The sequence below is a fragment of the Curcuma longa genome, chromosome 4, assembly GCF_044706935.1.
Source record: "Curcuma longa cultivar G26 ecotype Majalengka, Jawa Barat chromosome 4, ITB_CL_G26_1.1, whole genome shotgun sequence".
Taxonomy (NCBI): domain Eukaryota; kingdom Viridiplantae; phylum Streptophyta; class Magnoliopsida; order Zingiberales; family Zingiberaceae; genus Curcuma; species Curcuma longa.
In genome coordinates, this window is record NC_133864.1 from 22,100,749 (window position 1) to 22,123,497 (window position 22,749).

General features: G+C 37.3%; 2 protein-coding genes across 2 annotated transcripts; both read left to right on the forward strand.

Moving 5' to 3' along the window:
* Nucleotides 1–15,112: 15,112 nt before the first annotated feature.
* Nucleotides 15,113–17,723, forward strand: LOC141828254 (cytochrome c oxidase subunit 5C). The gene is made up of 2 exons (XM_074715653.1): nt 15,113–15,202; nt 17,363–17,723. Exon 2 carries the CDS (start codon nt 17,381–17,383, stop codon nt 17,573–17,575), a length of 195 nt encoding a protein of 64 aa, XP_074571754.1. The 5' UTR covers nt 15,113–15,202; nt 17,363–17,380; the 3' UTR covers nt 17,576–17,723.
* A 76-nt stretch (nt 17,724–17,799) lies between these two features.
* On the forward strand, nt 17,800–22,467 carry LOC141827280 (DNA polymerase delta small subunit-like). The gene is made up of 13 exons (XM_074714500.1): nt 17,800–17,839; nt 18,817–18,914; nt 19,009–19,135; nt 19,248–19,355; nt 19,824–19,939; nt 20,014–20,097; nt 20,247–20,315; nt 20,487–20,558; nt 20,716–20,807; nt 20,878–21,005; nt 21,158–21,259; nt 21,329–21,396; nt 22,363–22,467. Exons 1-13 carry the CDS (start codon nt 17,800–17,802, stop codon nt 22,420–22,422), a joined length of 1,164 nt encoding a protein of 387 aa, XP_074570601.1. The 3' UTR covers nt 22,423–22,467.
* Nucleotides 22,468–22,749: the final 282 nt, after the last annotated feature.

Here is a 22,749-nt window from a genome sequence, read left to right on the forward strand (position 1 = left end):
CTTCTTCTGAATCATCTTGCAAACCAAGTTCACCAATTCCATTGTGATCTCATCGTTACTCTCGGAGTCTGATGAGTCAGATTCTTCTATCGCCTTATTGATTTTCTTTTCTTTGGAGATACCTGCAAGAAGGGCTATACCTTTCTCTTCCACTTCGGTGTTAGTCTATTCATGCAACTCAAATTCTAAAAATAATTCATCTAATGTAACTTTTGAAAAGTCCCTAGAGATCTTGTAAGCATCCACTATATATGCCATAAAGTATTCCTTGGGAACGCTTTCAAAGCGTACCTTATTATGTCCCGGTTCTCCACTGATTGTTCGATTGCATGAAGGTCGTTCATGATGTCTTGTATTCTTGCATGTAAAGCGCTTGCCGACTCTCCGTCCATCATATGGATGTTGTAGAGTTTGTTCATTAGCAAGTCTCTCTTGCTGACCTTCGTGTCTGAGGTGCCTCGTGTAGTTCGATTAGCTTATTCCATAAATCTTTTGCACTTATGAAGGGCCCAACTCAGTTCAGCTCCTCTTTAGTCAAACCGCATTGCAGAGTTTGGGTTGCCTCTACGTCTGCCTTGATCTTTTTCTCATGGCTGCATCCCATTTGTCGCAAGACTGTGGTAGGCCGTCATTGTCAGTCGGGATAGTAAATCCCGTCTGGATGACTATCCACATCTCCACTTGTATCTTCAGGTGGTACTCCATTCTACCTTTCTAGTAAATGAAGTCCTCCTCGGAGAACAGAGGTGGCCTTGCGATACTAAATCCTTCCTGGTGGGCCATTTGTCTAGCACACAAAAAGATAAAACAAACTTTGTTCCAAGACTTGGTCTTGGATTAGTAGTGTAGGAGGAAAAAATAAAATAAAATTCTAAAAAATTTAAAAAATCCAAAAAATAATTTTGGAAACCCTGCTCGACTAGTGGTTGCACTGAGTTCGAGCACCCTACTCTAATACCAATTGTAGGATCGAAGAGGGCGCTAGAAGGGGGTGGCACTATCTTTTAGCATTTTTCTAGTTTTCGTAAACTCGTTGAATATTTTCATTCGTTCATGAATCAGAGAATGTTTCAACGGAAAATAAGAATCATGTACATAATCATTTTTTACTTGGTTCACAACCATAGGCTGCTACTCCAAGACCCACGATCTTTGATCATTTACGTATGGGCAATCCACTAAGAGTTGTAACAATTTACAAAATAGAAATCATGATAAAAACTTTATCGTAAAAATTAAATGCATACAATAAATTGTTACACAAATCAGAGAATAAGATAAAGCTTGCAATGCGAACTCCGACATTACGACGGCTTCTAGGGCGATCCTTCGCGCGTAGACTGCCGTCGAGTTGCTATAGAATGCTTTGAATTGATGTCCAGAAGCCTTCTATCGACGTTCTTTTATAAGGCTTTCCGGGCGCCTGGAATCCCTTTCCAGCCGCCTCCACGTTGTCCACCGATCCACCATCGATGCTACTGACTTGGCACATCTAGTCGCCTGGATTCTCCTTCCAGTTGAGTCTGTGTTGATGTCGAGGTACCAAATGAACTTTGACTGTTGTTGTAATTATCCAAACTTGAGTCGCCTGGATTCACCTTCCAGGCTCATGGACCTCCGATCGCTTGGATTTTGGACCCAAAGTCAAAATTCTCACCTCGCCAATCTGCATTACAAGTTAGTCCAAAAACCAAAGTAACAAAATTGGATTAATAGTTTTTAAACTGTTAAGTAGTCTTAACTTCAGGTTTTCAGTGAAATCCTGAGTTAGATCGACGCCTACTATTCCACTCTGGGAATGTACCCTTATCCACTCCACTTGGAAGAATTTACCTGATTTGCCAACAAGTCATCCAGACTTGTTGGACTTCTCGCTTAGCTATGGTCCTCGGCCCCCAAGTTTTGCTGCTAGGCTATCGGTCCACCTGACCGCCTAGACTTCCACCAAGCATCCAGTCCTCCTGACCTGCTTGGATTTCTGCCATGCTTCCCGGTCTTCCTGACCTGCCTGGACTTACACCTGGTGTACTTGACCTTGCTAAGACTTCTGCTTGATCCTTCAAACTAGGACTTGCCTTTGCCTAGCCGCAACTAGGACTTGCTTTGCCTAGCCTCAACTAGGACTTTTCCTGTGCTCCTTACACACTAGATAAGCTTGTCAGTACACAACACACACTTAACTTGAACGTGCCGTCATCAAAATCAAGGTTCGATCATCTGGTGCTCCCGACACCAACAGCTTCATCTTGTGAAGATGAAATAAACAAAACTAGTTTGGGTCAAATCGGAGGTCGTTTGGTTGTTGAATTAAGTGATTTAGTTTTGAACCTAATTTGTTATAGTACCCGGTCCGGTTTGCTATAGTAACCGAACTGGTTCACTATAGTAAACCCTAAATCTAGTTCAGCCTATTTTCTTTTCTCCTCCGGTTCAGCTCACGCGCGCCGTCTGGCCCACCAGCACGCCTGCGATTTCTTCTCCTCAGCGCAATTCCGCCAATGGAAATCCCACAAGGAGATGGTATAAGGGGATGCCGGAAAACCCTAGAGGGTGTGGGTCATCTAGATCGTGCTGAAACCCTAGGATGTCACTCCTTCTTCTCTCTCGATCGAAGCACGCCACGATCGATTCTGCCAAAGACAAAGTTGTAGCAGCCCCGCATTCGTCGACGGAAAAATGGCGGCGATCACGATATAAGGCTTCGCCTGCCACGTTGGGATAGTGAATGAAACCCTAGTCTAGCCATCACCGCATTCCCTTCTTCTAGAGCACCATCCCCTTGCTTCCCATCCACGCGAGCACTGTAGACCACGTGGAGGAGGACCTAAGAGTGCCATCCCAATGGCATCGCTGGGCAGTGTAAGAGGGAGGGGAACCCCTAATTGCGAAGTCGTGATCCCCTCTTCTTCTTCTCCTCTCTGTTTGCTACCGTAAAGTTCGCCGGTCTCCTTTCGCTCATGCCAACTCCATCGGAGAAGAGCAACGTCGAAGCCCTAGCAGCTGCCGTCCTCTCCTCCTGCCACCCACAAAGGAGAAGAGCACTGTCGGGTCGTTGCCAGAGCCATTGCCGCATCAATTCTGAAGTTGCAATAAGAAAGAGGTCAGCCCGAGAGCTTGTGAAGCTGCCAGAGCATGTATGTCATCGACCGCCGAAGCTACTGTAGCTTTCGGTTGGAGGTTGCCGTCAATTGTTATCATTGACCACCGATGCATTCTCCATTGTTGGAATTCGTTTCCAACTACCAGAGAAGTCGTGTGCCAAGTTATAGTAGGGGTTTGCCACCGGAAGCTTGTGAAGCGACTGGAAAATTATTCCATCATCGTCGAAAAGGGTTTCCAACCATTTGTCCCAAAATGGCGATCAAATATTGACCACCAAAAACTACACCGGGAATATGATTACTGTTGATAGTTAGAAAACTCTGGATAATGATCGCGACAAATATTATTGTGTGTTTTCGAAATTAGGTCTCTCGAATCGATCATTATCGATCATCGGCTAGTACCAAAGATTATGACGCGACTCATGGCTTCGAAAGTCGTCCAGACAAGAGCTTAGCGTGGATCACTAGTGGAGGTGGAACTTCAACAAGGACCACTCGATTGATGTCAACTTCGTTAAACATCATCAATAAGGTACGCATAGAATATTTACTATTCTATAAAATTTTAATTTTCAGTCATGCCTTATACCTGTTATTTTTCCTATATTTGCATGTGTGTGTTGTAATAATTTCTTTTTAATTATTATGTTATTTCCACTGCGCACATTTATGAAACATGTATACACGCGCATTGCACCGGGGCGATCCCAACAGTTGCAACCGCAAATAACAATTACTTCTATTAAATATGTGAATATTTCTATGGCACACTAACCAAGTGAAAGAAATCAATAGATTATCACATGTTTCTAAATTTGTAGTTACACATTTCACAAACAAATAACTTTAACCTCATAACCACACAATTTATTGATTGATTAAAAGTATTGCTGATGAAACTTTAAAGACCAAAAAGGAAGACAATAAAGTCCAGATGCATAACAAGACAAGATAATCAACATTTTACAAAACCACATTGGCAAGGTTTCATATAATATTAATTTACACATCATATTAATTCATTTACAGATTAATAGAAGAAAACTTACATATTATTAACAAGATTGATCAGAACACAAAACTTCGTCCACACTACGATTTCAACTACCATTGTTATTATGATTGATTTTTCTACAATGATCAAAAAATCTTAGGTATATTATGAAGATGTCCTAGGCTACAATATTGATAAGGGCAATTTGAGATGTTACCATCGCCTTTGCAGATTATATATTATCTGAAATGCTGATTGATAGAATTTAATGAATACTTGAAATTTTGAAGCCGACATTACAATTGCTTACGCCCAATGGCCAATACCTTGTTTGAACCCTGCTCTAATACAATAACAAAGAACTGATAAAACCACTGCTTTTCTAATTGATTCATTTTTGGGCTTTTTACATGAAAATAATTATTTATTGAATCGATTTGACTCATAATTGTCCTATATTGCATATTGCAAATTTAAGGCTTGATATAATTTTTGTGATTTAATGGTGAATTTTTGGCATTAATTTGATTTTTATTGATTTTAGGGCTAAATCGGACCCAACTCGAGCTAAACCGTGGTCAACTCAAGTCAAAATTGCCAAACCGATCAAGCCAACACGGAGGACATGACTCAGATCGAGCCTGATCAAAATTTCACAAATTTTTGGAAACCCTAAGGAGCCCTAGAGCTCAGATCAAGTCTGGCCGTCGGATTCAAAATCAATGGCTCAGATTGATCAATTAATCACGCTATTTAATCTCAAACTTACCCGATGAACAGTGCCGCCGCACTGTGCTTCGTCCCCGACGCGCTCCCTCTGTTGCGCGAGCGTAGCTCACGGCGTGCCCTCGTCCTCCCAATCAAACTCCGTTGCATTCCTTGGTCTCTGAGGAGCTCGAAGCCGGTTCTTTGGGTATCTTCCGGCAGCTGGTTCCGGCGCGGCGGAGAGGGTTTCTTCACCGGCCAACACCCTGTTTTTTCGAGTTCCGGCCATCCACAGCGCCATCCGACACCGCGAGTCCTCTGAGGGGTTCTCTGAGGAGCGTGTAGCACACCGGAGCCACGAGCAACTCGATCGGAGCAAGAGAAGCCAGGGAATCCAGTAACTGCCAGCTGAAAACGCATTGCACAGTGTCAGACTTGGCCGGAGAGGGTTTTTCTGGGCAATTGGTGGTGCTGGCAGCGAGCGAAACACTCCGGAGACCAGAAGAAAGCTCCAGAGGGATTAGTGAAGCCTCATTGAGGGGTTTACCAGCTTGATTGACAACCAAGTTGTGAAGATTGCATTTGAAATTTGAAAGGAGGGATGAGTTCTGATTTTCAGTTTTTGCTGTTTCTGAACATTCCTGTTTTCACTGCATTCTAGGCTATCTTTGTTAGTTGTTTGAGTTTGTTAAGTTACGTTGGTAAGATTGTTGAAGTTTTCCTTCGGATTTAAGCTATTTCCATTAGATTGCATTTGTGCTTTAATTGATTGCTTAAATTGAGTTTCTGATAACTAGCTTGATACTGTTGCGTGCCATGTTAAGTTTCTTTGTATCAGTTTCATAAGCTTGAATAGGTTAATCGGTGGACTTGATGTTAGTTGCTTTAGGTTGAATAGTTACATTGCATAGTAGTCTTGCTAGTTAGGTTTGTTGCAATGATAGATTAGTCTATACTTTAATTCAATAATTTTAGTTTTAGGTTAGCAACTTGCAATTTGTTTAATTTACGGATTTTAAATTTACATTTCATTGCAAAACACCAAAACCCCCATTTTTATTAGAAAACCCCAAAAAAACACGACACCTAAGCTTGAATTAAATAAGTTTCTACTAGTCCTTGGAAAAACACGACTCGAGACCCCTATACTTCATTCATTTGCTTGAATTCATCGTGGGTTTTCGATATTTATAAATTCTAATTTGCAACCCTACTCGTGACATTGCATAGCAAATCTAGGGTTGTCAGTCATCTCTCATTCAAATTTATTTCTCCTTATGTCTCTAATAAGAAAAACTTCTCAACCCATTTGGTTATCCCATGCTTCTACTAGGCTTGCCATTCTTAGAGGTCCAAGGATCAATCCTTGGTTCCTCTATTATTTTCCCCTTTTATTTTTGCAAAGCCCACATGGAATTAGCCCATTTAACCATCAAGGCCCATTTAGAAATTTTTCTAAATTTCTTTAAATCAATCATTCATCATTACCCAAGAATTATTGAAGGAAAATTGTGGGTATTACACCAGGCATCTGCTGTGCAATCTGGAGCCGCAAGACATTGGAGGGGTTCTCCTTTGATCGCGTGGCACCCTTGCGTTGACAGAAGCACCGTCGGAGCTAGAAGAAGCAGTGGATTCCGGTTTTCGCCATTTCAAACGCGCTAGCACCGTCCTCTGTTCACGCCGAGTGAGGGTTTCCTCGGTTGTTCACGGTTCGGGAAGCTAGCAAACCACCCGACGACCATCTTCAAGCTTCCAAGAGATTCAATATCTTGTTTGACACCAAGCTTCGGAGATACGATGGAGAAGAAAGGGATGGATGCATTTACTGCTCTTTGTTTCCATTTCTGAACTTTCAGTTTAGTGTTGTGTTTCTGAAATTTCGTTGTTAAACCTCAATTCTGAGTTCGTAACCCATTTTAAATCTCATGAATTTGGTTATATGATTCCTGTTTAGCTGTGTTTGAATTCAAATGGTTAGATTGATCCATTAGTTTGGGTAATGGAGTTTTCTTAGCTTCAATTCCTTGCTTGAAGTCTGTTTCTGATAATCTGCTGCTTTGTGCCAACTTCAACTGTTCCGTGCCAAGCTTAGACCATGCCGTGCCAATTTCTTACTGTGATCTGTGCTATTTACCAGATTTGCTAGGTTTAGGTTTCTAAGCAGTTAAGGTTTCTATTTGTTGTTATTTGTTTGACTCAAGCATTTAGAATTCTATTTGTTTGGTTTAAGCATTTAGGTTTAGTTTTGATTAGGGGATAATTTAGTTTCAATTGCATTTCATTAATTTTTATTGCATTTCAATTTACATTTCATTTCAAAATACAAAAACCCCATTTACCTTAGAAAACCCCAAAAAAATACGACACGATAAGCTCAATTTAGGCAATTTTCTACTAGTCCTTGGAAAAACACGACTCGAGGCTCCTATACTTGCTTGCTTGTATTTATCGTGGGTTTTCGATATTTAAAAAAAATTTGACAACCCTACTCGTGACATTGCATAGCAAATCTAGGGTTGTCAAATTTTGGCGCCGTTGCCGGGGATAACTAGTAGGAATTGTTTGATTTGAGCTTATGAATAATCTCCTTTCTTGTTACTTGGATCATTGTTGGTTTCTAAAATGTATGGAAATTTTTTTTATCAACAATCATCTTATCAACAATCTGAACAGCAATATTTTTATTTGCAGGGCCAATATCAAGGTTTTCAGGAACAATTTCAAGGTGGACAACCTCAAAATCAAATCCAACAGCCTTATCATGGGTTTCAACAAGTTGATCCACAATTTCAGCCCCAATTTCAAAATTTTCAGCATCATGAATCCAAATTTTCAGCCTCAATACCATCTTTCACAGCATCAGAACAATTCATTTCAGCAAGCACAGTTTCAACCTTCAAACCAAGAGTTTTCACAGCCCTATGGTGGCTTCCAACAGCCCCTAAATCAAGGTTTTCAAGGCACAAATTTTCAGCAACATTCATGGAATTGTCAAGGGAATTTTCAACATCAAAATGCTTCTTTTCAAGTCCAAAATCAATGCCAACAATAATTTTCTCAAAGTGGACAGATTTGTAATCAAATTCAGCAGCCCACCTATTTTCAAGATTCAAATTCAAACCAAGAAGACTATGGGAGTTCTAGTGGAATCTTTCAAGAACAACTAATTTTGCTACAACAACAAAGTCAAAAAAATATATCTGCTTTTCAAAATCTTGAAAGACAAGTTGAACAACTTTTAAATAGCATGAACCAAATACAAGCTCAAAGATCAAGCACTCAAGAATCAGAATTTCATGAAGAAATTTCAGCAACTCCTTCTCCCACACAAATCAGCCCCGAAATGGATTTTACACTGTCACGGGTTGAGTTTAGTTTGGAGGATGCATTGGTTACTGAGGAAGATGATATAGAGTCTATTTCTGATGCAATAGCAGTTGAAGATGTTCAAATGGGTGTAGGGGATTGCACTGAGCCCCAGGGACCACCACTATTGATAGAGGATTTAGAGGAAAGATATTTAAGTGTAGGGGATTGCATGGAGGCAATACCCCAAGAATCACTTCCAGTTAATATACAGTCACTTGAGTTAGAGCAGGAACCCTCATTCGAGGAGGATGAAGTTGTGGAGCCACATAATCAGGAATTAGGATTTATTTGTGATCACTCCAGTATTTGTCATGCTTCAGGTACCTCTTATTCATCCATGGTTAGTATTCATGCCCATCATTCAGAAAATGTCATAGAGGTACCAGTTTTTGATTTTCTTGGATGTGATTCATTTCTTTATGCATGCCCTAAACATTTTGATATTGTTATTTCTGTTCTTTCTTACTCCACATGCGTGTGGAAGATTGGTTCTATTTTTGACCTTGCAGATTTATTTGAAAAATCAGATTGCACACTTCCACGGTTGATAGAGTCTCCATTAATGCTGAAAAAGGCAACAACAATTCAAGCAACAATCGAGCTTCCCAAGTGGATGCTCCATCTGAATCATCTCCGACCACCTGAGACACCATCTAAGGAGGTGAAAAATTTTAAGAAAGCAACTCAGCATAGTCATGGTTATATTCTAAAGTTGCTAAACTCACCCTGATCCATTCCATTACCGGCGTGGATTTTATTACTGAATCTTCTACAACCGCCAGGATTCAGGGGAGTTTGTTCCAACTTTCTTTTCATTATTTATACCATTGTCTGCTTTTCTTTTTAATTTTTAGTTTAGATCAGTAATAAGTTCATTTTCATGAGCATGTTAAAAAAAAAATATCATTGCATGCATGGTTTAGGATAGGGAATAAGAACCTTGAAAGTGTACCCCCCTAGGACTTCTTTACATCATGTTGGATGCTCTTGAAAGAGAATTAAATTTGATTGATTATTCTAGGAATTAAGTCCATGGATGAACACTTTTGAATGCTTGAATGACCCTTAGTAATGGAACCTAGAATGATGATATTGAGAAAATGTGATTTTTATACCTAGTGAGGTTAACCATTTTATGTGATGCACTTAGGTGATTGCCAATCTAGAACTTGCTTGTGATCTTTCAAGGCTACAATATCTATGATGGATCCACATTTATTTAGGTTTAAAAAAATTTCCCCCATGAACCATACAATTCCATGTTTCACCTATGCTTCAACCATTTTTCTTTAATCCTTTTCAACCCCATTTTTGGCTTAATTTTTATTTTTCTCTTGGACATGGGTATTTTTGGATGTTATTAATGTTCCTTTGCCCGAGACGGGCAAAGATTTAAGTGTGGGGGAGGAGGTTTGAAATTTTGAAGAAATTTTTTTTGAGAAGTGTGCCAAAAGTTGGAGGTTTTGTGCCAATTTTGATTAAAAGCAATGTGAAAAAGAGAATTTCAAGTAGAGCACTTGAGAGTTTCATTGTTATGATGTTATGATGATTTTTGTGATGATATATGAAGTTGAGAATTTCTTGCAAGAAAATGAGAAGATCAAGTGCCAACATCCCTTAACAAAGGTTCACATGAGTTGTTTTTAACCTCTCATTGGTTTCTTTGCTTTTGAATTGCTAAATTGAGATGGAATTAGTTGATATCAGAATGCATTGAGTCATGTTAGCAATATAATGCATTGATGAGTTATTTTGAGGGTTTTCCATTGATGAGAGGTTATGAAGTTGAAAACAAGAAGTTAATTGCTTAGTGGCCGGATTTGGGCACTAATGATTTGGTTTCATGGCTGGATTTTGGCACACGAAGAATGTTAAAGACATGTTCAGAAATGAGTTTGAAAAGGAGGATTCTAATTGTAAGAATGAAGCTTGTGAACCAATTGAGAATCAAATATGAGAAGGGTGTGCCAAAAGGGGATGGTTTGTACCAATTTTGATCTTGGAAGCTTCTTATGGATCGGTTTCAAAGAAAATTGATTGAGCTAAATTGCTAGAAATGCATTGAGTTGAGAAAGAAAAATAATTCATTGGCTGGACATCAGAGAAATCAGAAAAAAAAAACAGAAAAAAAGGAGAAAAGAAAGGATGTGATGTTCATAAATTGATTTGGATTGTTTCCAAAAAAATTCCGCTGAAAATCTACTGAATGAGTAGGATTGGAATACAATATACCATGGATACAAATCAGATGGCATCAATTCAGATCAGAAAAAAAAATGATGAAGAAAACAAGAAAAAGAAAAGAAGAGAGGAAGAAATAAGAAAAAGATGTGAAGGTATCAAAGTGGAGTTCAAGAATCTGATCGGTGATTGGGCTAAAGTAAAACCTACTCCATTTCAATTGCTTTCTAAACAACAATATCAGATGTCAAGTTGCTCAAATTGTTGATGGCAGCAAGCAAGAATCAAGAAAAACAGAAAAAAAAAGAAAACAGAAAAAAAAAGAAAACAGAAAAAGCAGAAAACAGTTTTATTTCAGCTGAGTTTTGAGCAATTTTTGAGGGACTGATCTGAATCTGGATTTCACGGAAATTTGCATGGTTATTAGCCTTATCAATCAAGCTTCATGATGCAAAAAGAATGGAGGAAAATCAGCAAGAGAAAGGAGAGAAAAAGCAAAATTTCAGATTGGTTTTAAATGAGTTTTAGAATTGCATCGTGCCAATGATACATTGTATTTTCAGTTTCATGGGAAGTGAATTTCTGTTTCTGATGATTGGTTGATATTTGTTAGCTCTTGCAAAGTCTAAATGTGAAAGAATTGGGCTTGATTTCAAAAGAAAAACGAAAATGGCACATTTGTGGTGATGTGTTGAGGAAAAGAGAAAATGTGAAAGAGGAGTTTGTATCAAGGTGAAGGATTTTGGAGATTTAGCTCAGATTTGTTTCATGGATTTGTTGACCACACCGAAACAAATGGAACTCAATAGGAAGCAAGAAGAAAGAGTGGCAAGGATCATTGATTTGCATTTTACTATACCCATGTTTCTTACTTCCTTTACTCTATTTTCTTGAAATCCTTTTCTCTTGAAATTTTACTTCTAAATTCCTATTTCATCTATTTCAGTTCATGATCTCTTTACGTCTTGAATAAGCCTAGTATATGTGGATTCCAAATCATGAATAGTAGTGGAGAGTAGAAAACAAGCAAGCCTATGGAAATGCATGAAACCTAAGTTGCTTGAGTGAGCTACATTTCCTTTTTGATCATGAATTAGAATTAGGGTGAGAGTCACTGATTTATCTATTGAAAATAACCTCGTGAGATTGGGTGTGATGCATTTTTCTCAATTAGTCATGAAGGGTGAAACTTACTATGCGGTTAACTAAATACGAGGGTTAGTCCATGACTTAAGTTTTTGAGACTTTACAAGCTTAGATAATTTTCTTTTATGTAATACCCGAATTTTCCTTCAATAAATTCTGGATAAATGGCTATGTAAATGATAGAATTATTAATGATAAAAATGAATAAACATTTAGGCAAAAAGAAATGGCCTAAAATATTTCTTGTATGGGATTAAAGGGCTTTTGCTAAAGAAAAGAAGAAAAAGAAAAGAAATGTGGAGGTGCCAGGGATTGACCCTTGGACCTCCAATATGAAGCAAAGCCAAGCTAACCATATGAGATAGGAATGTAATCTTGTAAAGTAAAGGAGGGCAATGCTTGTTAAACCTAAGAATTTATTAGAGCTCATTAAACGAAGCGGAGAGGCAGTAGTGGGGTTACGTGGGAGTAGTGGGGAGTTGTGGTAACCGGCCGCTTCTCTTTATAAACCCCCTCCTCGAACCTTTTTCCCTTTCGCTTCTCTCTTCCTTGACCTTCGCTTCTCTGTGCTTCTGGCCGATACATCCAGGAGGGTGGAGAAGTCTTCTCCGAAGGATCTGATAAGAGTTAGGAATCTCGAAAGCACGGTAAGTTCCCCTCACCTGCTGGATAATTGTTACGTTTGTGAGTATTCTACTAGTATGCATAATGTTTCCATGAACTGCAGTATTAGAACTTATGATATGATACATGTTTAGAATCGGTTTAAATGAATCTGGTTGATATATGATAGATGATGCAATTAGATTTATCTGTTCGGTTAGATTAGTCGAGTATTGTTATGAACATGTTAAGATTCACATGCTGTTAAATGCTTGGCAAATATTGTTATAATCCTGTTAAACACGAGATCTACATGCTGTTAACTATCATATTTAAATCATAGATGTCTTACATGCTTATCCTGTTAAAACAGAGAGGTTTAAGTTAAATAGGGATGAACAGCGGCTCGGGTAATCGATCCGGGGGTCGATTACCAGAGCGTAATCGATCACTGGATCGATTACACGCTTTAAACAGAACAAAAATCGCGACTCTTAATCGATCACCCGATCGATTAAGAGGCCGTAATCGATCGGCTGATCGATTACGAGGCTGTAATCGATCGGCTGATCGATTACCAAGCCTACTGTGGACGCGTTAAGCCCTGTAATCGATCTCCTGATCGATTAAGCCCTGTAATCGATCGGCTGATCGATTACAGAGGCTACTGTGGCGATAAATTTGAACAAAATGGACCCTGGATCGATTCAAGACCTATCAATCGATCTTCTGATCGATTGGAGAAGTTATTGACCCAACGATTGGTCGGTTTAGGGTTAACAATGTCAAGTGTATGGAGAAAGTATAATCAAACCTAAAGATAAGGCTTAAAGAATTGTTTAAGCACTATGTCATGTAAAGTGTTATGATGAATGAATGGAATATGAATGTTCATTATGAAGAAAAGAAAGATGCATGGAACATTCATACTATGATGAAAAGATATGTATAAAAGTATTTTACTTTGAATGAATGGCTTGTACCGGAACCCGAAAGGGATTCCAGGGATGGGCTCCAAAAGTTGCCCCTAGGTTGAAGGACATTTGAGAAGACCTAGTAAACCGTGTAGTCGGGATTAGCTACCTCGTACTACTTGGTATGTGCGCGCAAAAGAAATGAATGGGTACAAGCCAGGGATCCCCAAAGATGTTGATGATTATGTTTAACTATTAAAATAATAGTTTTCAAAAAGGCAAAACGATTTCTATGTTGCTTATGTATGATGTGAATGTCCAATGATTGCTTATGCATGTTAGGAAATGTTGATATGCCTTTATGCTGTAATGTATGATGTTATGTAACGAATGGATTTTGTGAGTAGGAAAGGAACTTACTAAGCGTTATGCTTATAGATACTTTCCTTATCTTGCAGATCCCGTTAGCAGGTACTGAGCAAATGGGAGGCAGCAGGACAGGGCTGGTGAAGATGTGTGTAGTAGTGACTTGATCAAGCCTTGGCCATGCAAACCATTTTCTATTTGCATGTTAAAGAATGTTTTAATTAGTTGTTAATTATCATGTGTAGAACTATATAACCTAGAAGTACCATGTAACCTAGGTTAGTTTATTTTCAGTATTTGTTATCTGCCATGTCTATTTATTTAAATTGCTATCATATTTGCCTACATGTTATAAATAGAATTAATGTTTCCGCTGCATGTTTAGTTTAGTTTAGCTTGGTGTTATATATGATAGTAGTTGAATGAATGAAATGAATGAAAGTAAAGAAACTGTAGCGTCCGTCAAGGGCCCACGTAAGGGCGGGCGTTACAGAGATACGATGGAGAAGAAAGGGATGGATGCATTTACTGCTCTTTGTTTCCATTTCTGAACTTTCAATTTAGTGTTGTGTTTTTGAAATTTCGTTGTTAAACCTCAATTCTGAGTTCGTAACCCATTTTAAATCTCTTGAATTTGGTTATATGATTCCTGTTTAGCTGTGTTTGAATTCAAATGGTTAGATTGATTCATTAGTTTGGGTAATGGAGTTTTCTTAGCTTCAATTCCTTGCTTGAAGTCTGTTTCTGATAATCTGCTGCTTTGTGCCAACTTCAACTGTTCCGTGCCAAGCTTAGACCATGCCGTGCCAATTTCTTACTGTGATCTGTGCTATTTACCAGATTTGCTAGGTTTAGGTTTCTAAGCAGTTAAGGTTTCTATTTGTTGTTATTTGTTTGACTCAAGCATTTAGAATTCTATTTGTTTGGTTTAAGCATTTAGGTTTAGTTTTGATTAGGGGATAATTTAGTTTCAATTGCATTTCATTAATTTTTATTGCATTTCAATTTACATTTCATTTCAAAACTACAAAAACCCCATTTACCTTAGAAAACCCCAAAAAAATACGACACGATAAGCTCAATTTAGGTAATTTTCTACTAATCCTTGGAAAAACACGACTCGAGGCCCCTATACTTGTTTGCTTGTATTTATCGTGGGTTTTCGATATTTTTAAATTAATTTGCAACTCTACTCGTGACATTGCATAGTAAATCTAGGATTGTCAATTGTCATGCCAACAGGAGCAAGGATAACATAGAAAATGAACTCACGCGAGGTTACATGATTTGTATAATCCCAAAACCACCTATACCATTTCGATAAATCACATAATCAACGACATGGTTTGGAAAACTATCGAAAATAATGTGGATGGATGGATAGATGGATTTAGAGCCCAATCTATTAAATGATAAAAAAATATATCTCAATTCTTGTGCAATCCTACTTTCTCTCATCCAAGTAAACAAGCATTACGAGTCTTATTTTAAACGAAGTATATAATATAATATATAATTTTTATTGCATTACCGGGTTGGGTCTAGCGTAGAGCTGTTGACTTAATCACGCCCAATAGCCTGGCCCAATTAAAAGGAAATTTCTGGAAGGTTTAAAAAGACTTCATTCTAGGTATATGCAAATTAGAATATTATTGAGAGCTTAATCGCAAGATTACTTTCATATCGGACTGGCCTATAAAACAGAGAAAGCGCCCTCAGCCTTGGTAGTTGTCTCGTCGACGGCGGAGGCGGATTAGAACAGATCGAGCGAGGGACGGCGCTCCTCTCATCCTATTCTCTCGAGCTGCAAATTAAAGGTGAGATTATTTTCTGAGTTTTTTTTCTTCCGTTCGAGTTGCTTTCCCCCCTAATTTTATTGTCAGATCGTGCATATGTTTGATTCGAGGCTCTAATATGGTTATGATCTTGCTTCTATCTGCTAGTTCATATTTTGTGTGATTGAGAGTAGGGATCTTTGATTCGCGTGTAAAGATTTGATCGTATGAGTCCTAATTCGTTGGATGGTACGATTGGAAAGTTTACCTATAAATCTTCTTATGAACTTGTATTGACCATCAACCGCTATGAAAATAATCATTCATTCGGCCATTTAGCATATTATTTTCTCCACGGATCTAGTTTGTAATACATATCATCATAGGTGGGATTGTGCTCCTTTAGATTCGTTAATTTGCATTTTTTTTGGATCGATTGAGGCTTTTGTATCATCACTGGCATAGAAAAAGTTGATCAGAATCTTTGGTCCAATTGGATCATGTTGAATTGCCGAAGGATCAGAAATATGAGAGTTGCTGGTGCCCCGGTGATGCCTAAAATTAGTGTCGTTCATTGATCTAATCAGTTCAAGGCTGAAATTTTATGGAATTTCAAAACATTCATCTATGATTTTCTGATTTATTTTTCTCTACATTGCTTAAATATCATTTACTGAGTATTCTGTGTTTTCGGGGCTTGTTTATTTGGTGTCATTTACCTCTCTGAATTTGTCTTGAGCAATTCATTTACCAGCTTTGTTCTAATACCATTATCAGTTCAAACCTTCTAATAATTTTATGACACTTCATAATTATTTTAGCTTTATCCCCTTATATTTTCTCTGTGATGATGTTAATTACCTAAATTTGAAATGCTGTTGAATCAAATTTTGCACCAATTATTGATTGTAAAGTCTTGGTTGGATTGGTTTAAGTCAGTTGATAGTCGAAATGGTACAGTCCCTAATATTTTTTTCTTGAAAACCCAGCATAGAAAAAGAAAATTAAATGAGGTGGTTTAGCTATCTACTTTTCCTATTTGCTAAAGGTTTTTATATTTTGAAATGCTAAAGGTTATTATACTTTGAAGGGATTTTGAATGTGACATTAGGTAACATCAATTACAAGTTAGCATTTCACCTATAAGCCCCAACTTTGTAGAGAATGCACCTTCTCTTTTAGGCAGAAGGGTATGAACTGATTTTTTTTTTCTGGAGCTACTTGAGTTCTATGCTCTAGAGCATAATTACATTAGGATTAATAGGCTTAAAGAGTTACCGAGTGAGAAATAATTTTTAGGAGGGGAATCCTGATTTCTATTATTTCTGAAGAAAGAAAACTGAAGGAAAATGAAGCTGATCCTTGTTTTGATTGGGGAATACCAGGTTAACAAGCTCAAAGGATTAAGATATTAGGGTTAATATTTATTAATATAAAGACGATCAGGAGGCAAATCCTGATTGCCAACATTGCTGAGTAAACATGAAAGCTTCAGTATCCCCTTTTCTGTTTAGTTCAGTTCGGAATGCCATGCTTAAACTTTATTACCGTCATCATGAACCTTCGATTGGAGTTATCATGGCAAAGAACTAGAGATGCCTCGATATCCTTTTCTTTGCTGAGTTTGGCCTAGTTTCTGTTCATTGTAGGTCATAAGTTATGCCTACAGATCATCATGACTATGACTATTTGCCTTTTGAAGAGATGCCCTTTGATGAAGCAGAAGAATTGACAATTGTTAAACTGGTTGTGGTTTTCAAAGTGGATTCAATCAAACTGGGATTTTCTCATTGAATGAGGAAAAATCCACTACACAATCAAATCTTGAAGGACAGAATTGTTGCCCCATCCATGGTGCAGCAATAAAGCATTCAGCAGACTACCTAAACATTCACGGTTTGAATTTGGACTATTGCGCATGCAGGGCATTTTCTTTTAGTGGAATAAAAAATCTAAAACATTAGCTGCTAGGCAAGAAGCCGTTCATCCTTCTGGATTTATTTGGTGGATGAACCAAGAGGAAAGCTATCGATTGATTGAGTCCAAGACTTAGATACCTCATTATATAAAAATAATAATAATAATAAATAAATAAATTGAAGGACAGAATTGTTTGCGGCATTAGCACCTTTATTTTTGTCAATCTTTTTTTACTTATTGTCGAAATATAGAATTATTTACTATTTACCCATTTTATTTCAGCCTGAGAAGCCAACAATAATGGCTGGCGGAAGAGTTGCCCACGTTACTCTCAAGGGGCCGAGCGTCGTCAAGGAAATTTGCATTGGCCTAACACTGGGTTTACTTGCCGGCGGCTTGTGGAAGATGCATCACTGGAACGAGCAGAGGAAAACAAGGGCCTTCTACGACATGCTCGAGAAGGGTCAGATCAGCGTTGTGCACTCTGATGATTAATCTGACGCAAATCTCACCATGACAGCAGCAGGAAGTGAACTGCTTTTGTTTCTTTATTAAAGATGAATAATTCGAACCTCAAATATTTCTCACTCTGCTTTATGCTCAACTTGATATTTTTATTTTTATTTTCCATGGAACCTGATCATGTAAGTTTTTCTTCCCTCAATTATATCCGTAAAAGGATCAAGAAAGAAGTCTTCTGTAGAGCGTGCCGGCGGGGCATGAGTAAGAGGCGAATCACCGCATTCAGGATCACTGTCTGTAAGCACCTCGTCACCTCGTAATTAATTCAGAGATATAATTTATAGGTTTACTGAAGTTCAGCATGTAAATAGTTTCTATCCAGTCAAGTTAATTTTATTCGTTTGCGAAGCCACTTTTATGTTTTCTAATTTTAAGATTTGACGTCCTTACATTCATAAATTTTTATATACGTTTCGGCATTTGGGATCAAGTTAGTAATGATATAAAGATAAACAATCATAAGGACCCATTACTAGAGAAATAATTCAATCATAATTTTAAAATACTAATTCAATCATAAATTCAAAATGCTTCTTTTGGCAAACTTAGTAGTTGTATCACTCTGAAATTGCAACACAAATTACCTCTGGCAAGGCTTGCTTCAGAATAACCCTAACAATCATATCTAGAAATGTGAAATGAATTGCCCCCGAGATAGCCCAAGAAACAAAGCTTGGTAAGGCAAGCCACAAGATATACCCGGTATAATCCGTAAGTATATAAAGGGTGAGCAAAAGTTCATATTAAATCAAATAAATTAATTGAATTTAAAATTTCAATTAGGTTATTTTAAAATTTTATTTTTAAAAAAAATTAATTAAAAAAATAAAAATTAATTAATTTGATTTGATTTTAAAATTTTTATTTAATTAAATCGAATTAATCAAAATAAATAAATAATTAAAAATTTTTAAGTAAATGAATTTATACATTTTTAATTAATTAATAAATCTCTTATAATATTTAAAAATTTTAGTTATTTCAGTTAATTCGATTTTCGATTGAATTAATCGATATTTTATCGATTCGATTTTATTTAAAAATTTGATCGATTTAATTAGTTCAAAAAAATTCAGTTCGATTTAATTTTGATTAATTCGATTCGATTTTAACTTAATACATATTCTTCTGTAAAAGGTGAAATCTGTTATCTCAACGGTCCTACACGATCAACCCCATAAACTATATGTGAGGAGGTAAATTGAACTTAATAGTTTTGGGAATTGAAGAGGGGAAAGAATGCATAATTGTTGGTACAATATACAAGCACATGAAACTGAAGCCTTCTATTCTTGATGAATATTCCAAGGAGGTACACCTAGGTTGACCATACCATGTTGAACCGTAATAAATGCTCGTCATTGGTAGGATCAAGCTTAATTTCGACCCTTAATTTTATATTTCAGAGATCTAAAGTTCCTCTTGTGAAACCTCACAATTTTCTGCATCCTGATGATCATCTTATTTTGGAAGACGAAAGTGGTAGGGTTACACTTACCGGTAGTTTGCTTGACCCTTCTGCTTTTGTAACAGGTACAAACTGCATTATGATAATTTATAAAATTTTGTTATATTGGTCCTTCATCAGTTTTCATATGGCCAAAAAGAGTTTCTTGTTCATACTGCGCTAGTTTCTCTCTCTCAGGAATTGTTGTTGCACTACATGGGAAGGAAACTAGTAAAGGTGATTTTTTGATTCAAGATATTCTGGAAGCTGGGATACCTCCTCAAACTGAGCTGCCACTTAGTTCAAGTACTTTGCTACTTTACCTCAACATTATGAGTGTCTTTATACAACAGCTATCCATGTTAGTGTTCTTAATAGGAAAGCTGATGTACTTGTTGACCAGTGTAGATGATAAGTCAAACTAGGCTAAATTTGTAAAACAAAAATCAAATACCTTAGCTAGAAGCCTAGCAATGCTACTCATAGAGATAGCTGATCTGATGTTTAAGGGAAGTCTAGTTGGTGTACTTCAGTGCAATGAAATAATTGTTTGCACTAGCATTCTGCTTCATTATATTTTATGTTAATATTTCATTTCCGTGACCGACATGACAGCATTATAGGCCAGCTACTTGAATAGAGAAAAAGAAAACTATCTCAAACTCATTTAGAAATGGCTTGCTTCAGTCTGACTATGTTGCTAATCTGTTCTGTTTCATATTCTTATACATAAGACCTTCATGTGTAAGGTTGTTAATCTCATTTTTATTGCAGGAGAAGACAAATATGTTGTTTTTGTATCAGGATTGAGTATCGGAAGCAGTGTATTTAATCCTCTCCAGTTCCAACTTCTCATTGACCATATTACGGGTCATTTAGGTGATGAAAATGTATGTTCTGTCTTTCTCAGGGTCTTTGGAGGGAGACCAGTGTCTAAATCCATTTATGTTTGCGCATACAACAGGAACAAAGCATTGCATCTCAAGTAGTTCGCCTTGTGGTTGCTGGAAATTCAGTGCAAATTTCGCAAGGACTTCTTAGTGGTCATGTAATTCTCTAAGGTTTTTTCTACTGATTTATATACTTTAAGGATATGGTGCTTTGTTTGCTTCCAAGGCTCCTTTGTGCTGGTCCATGTAATTGTTTCATCAAAGTTTGAAGGATTATTACATCTCTTTTGTATACATGTGGGACCAGACAATTGCTCCAAGAGATCAATCTGCTTTAATTGAACCAATAAAGGAGCTAGATATTTTGCTGAATCAGGTATGGAGTTTCAACTCCCTCAACTTAGACCTTTGGAAACACTTATGCGAGAAGAAACCTTGTAGTTTAGAATTTTCTTTTAAATTCATTTTTGTATCTCTTTTGTATATCATGTGCATGATATAGTGAACAGCAAACCTTTCCATTCACTTGCCTATTTTGGGTTTGCAGCTTGCTGCAGCTATGCCTGTTGATATAATGCCAGGACTCGATGATCCAGCAAACTATTCCTTACCACAGCAGGTCTGTCTACTTTCTTATTCTCTTGCTGATTAGTGACCACTAGACTTGCCTTCTGCATAAATTACCAGGATGTTTTTGTTCAACATGAATTATCTATTGATAGTGCTATTATTGGATAATCAATTTTTATGCATTGATTTGTGCTCTTTTAAGCCAGCCTCTAAATAGATGCTTGTTTGCTGGAGCATCTGCTTATAACACATTTCTGTCATGCACAAATCCTCATCAGTTTGAGTTGGATGGTGTTCTGTAAGCATTTAACAAATTTGTAATTAGCTTTTTCTTGTGGAATTCAAGTTAATGGGCAATTGATTAATAGGTTTCTCGGAACATCTGGCCAGAATATAGATGATCTATTCAAATATTCGGAGGCCAAAAACAGGCTTGAATTTTTAGAGAGGACAATGCGATGGAGGCACCTTGTACCCACAGCTCCAAACACTGTTGGTAATATTTACATTACTTCCAGCATTTTTGTCCTTTTTAATCCTGAGAATGAACATCTAGTTCCTTTTCAAGATGAATAGTATGTGGTAACTTCATTGGTTAATCTACAATTGGCTTGTTTGTAACCTTTCTTGTTGTGTCCCCATATTTAGGATGTTATCCTTTCACCGATAGAGACCCTTTCCTCATCGAAAGTTGCCCACATGTATACTTTGTTGGTAACCAGGATAAATATGAAACTGCATTTATGCAAGGTAAGACTATTACTCTAATTTTGTTTTAAATGTGTCTGAGATTTATTTCACATTTTCATTTGTATGCAGGGCCTGACAAGCAATTAGTGAGGCTTATTTGTATCCCAAAGTTTTGCCAGACCGGCATTGCTGTTGCGGTATGCTTTTTGTTAGTTAATATTTAGGATACCAGTTTTGATATAAAACTTGCAGGGCATCTAAATGAGAAATTAACATGTATGCCAATGCCTATTATTGAATTTATAGAATAGTATGAAACATAACCACTGGCGAGTGATGTTTTAAGGAACCCATGAAATTTATTATGAAAGGATTGAAATGGATACCAAAGAGAGATGAAGGGGGTGAGTATGTTGCCATAACTGATAAAAGGGAACATTTCATAATAGAAGACTCCGGCGATCAATTTATTTTGTTCAAAATAAGAGGTATTTTTATTCCTAGCTCTCCAGATAGTCCCTGCCCATGAATAGCTGATCTCAAATCTCTATCACCTAGCCTTTTCAAGATGTATAGGGCAAATTTTAGGAAATGAAAGGAAACAAGTTTCCATTCAGAGTCTGATTAGTTAGGCTTTATATGCATCTTGAAAAATTTTCAAAGCTGGCATTGCTTTCACATTAGCTTCCTTTGAGCTAGTGACATTCTGATTTCTGACCATCAATTCTATGCAATGAAAATTTGGACTCACTTACTAGAAATCTGTAATCTCCTTTAAGTTCTCTCAGCTATCAAAACTTTTTGTAACAATAATGAAGTGCTGAGTTTGGATTGCATTCGTAAGTTAAGTTGACAATAGTACTCTTCTATTCTTGCATATGTGCCCGTCAATCATGCATCAAATCGGGTAGGACTTTTTTCTCTTTGCAATTTTGCCCTAGAGATAATGTTGAAGATAGGATCCAAGTATTAACAAGATAGCCGAGAAATGCCAAGATGTAACTAATTGCCTAACCTGGTTCACTAGAAACTTACTCTTAGCTATCTATCAACCGCATGTTCCTTCAATATTTATGCACATACATCTTCTAGTAGTTCATCAAAATCTGCTGCTACACTTTTAACTCATCTATTGCTCACCCTTTGATCACTTTTCCATACAGCTTAATCTGAGGAATCTACAATGCCACACCCTTTCTTTCTCAACTAGCTTGGATGTGTAACCAGGCGTTTCAAGTCTTCAAAAATTGCTGATAAGTTAATTTGACTTTTGACACCAGAAACTGATGATGGTATGAAGCTGTTTTCTTTCTTGCCATACCATGATACCGGTTTCTAATCTGAGAATTTTGAAGTTTTTAATCCTCTGTGAATGTATGGTTGGACGAGGAAATCATCAGTGGTTCAGTTTCGTAGCTTCGCCCAAAGAGAGTTTTCCTCGGGGAAATTATGTAGATTGGTTTTGAATAACTAGTCTAATTCACGCTTACAAACACTTTATGCTCAATCATTCCATTTAATGCTTCTAGCTATTTGACTTACTACCAGCT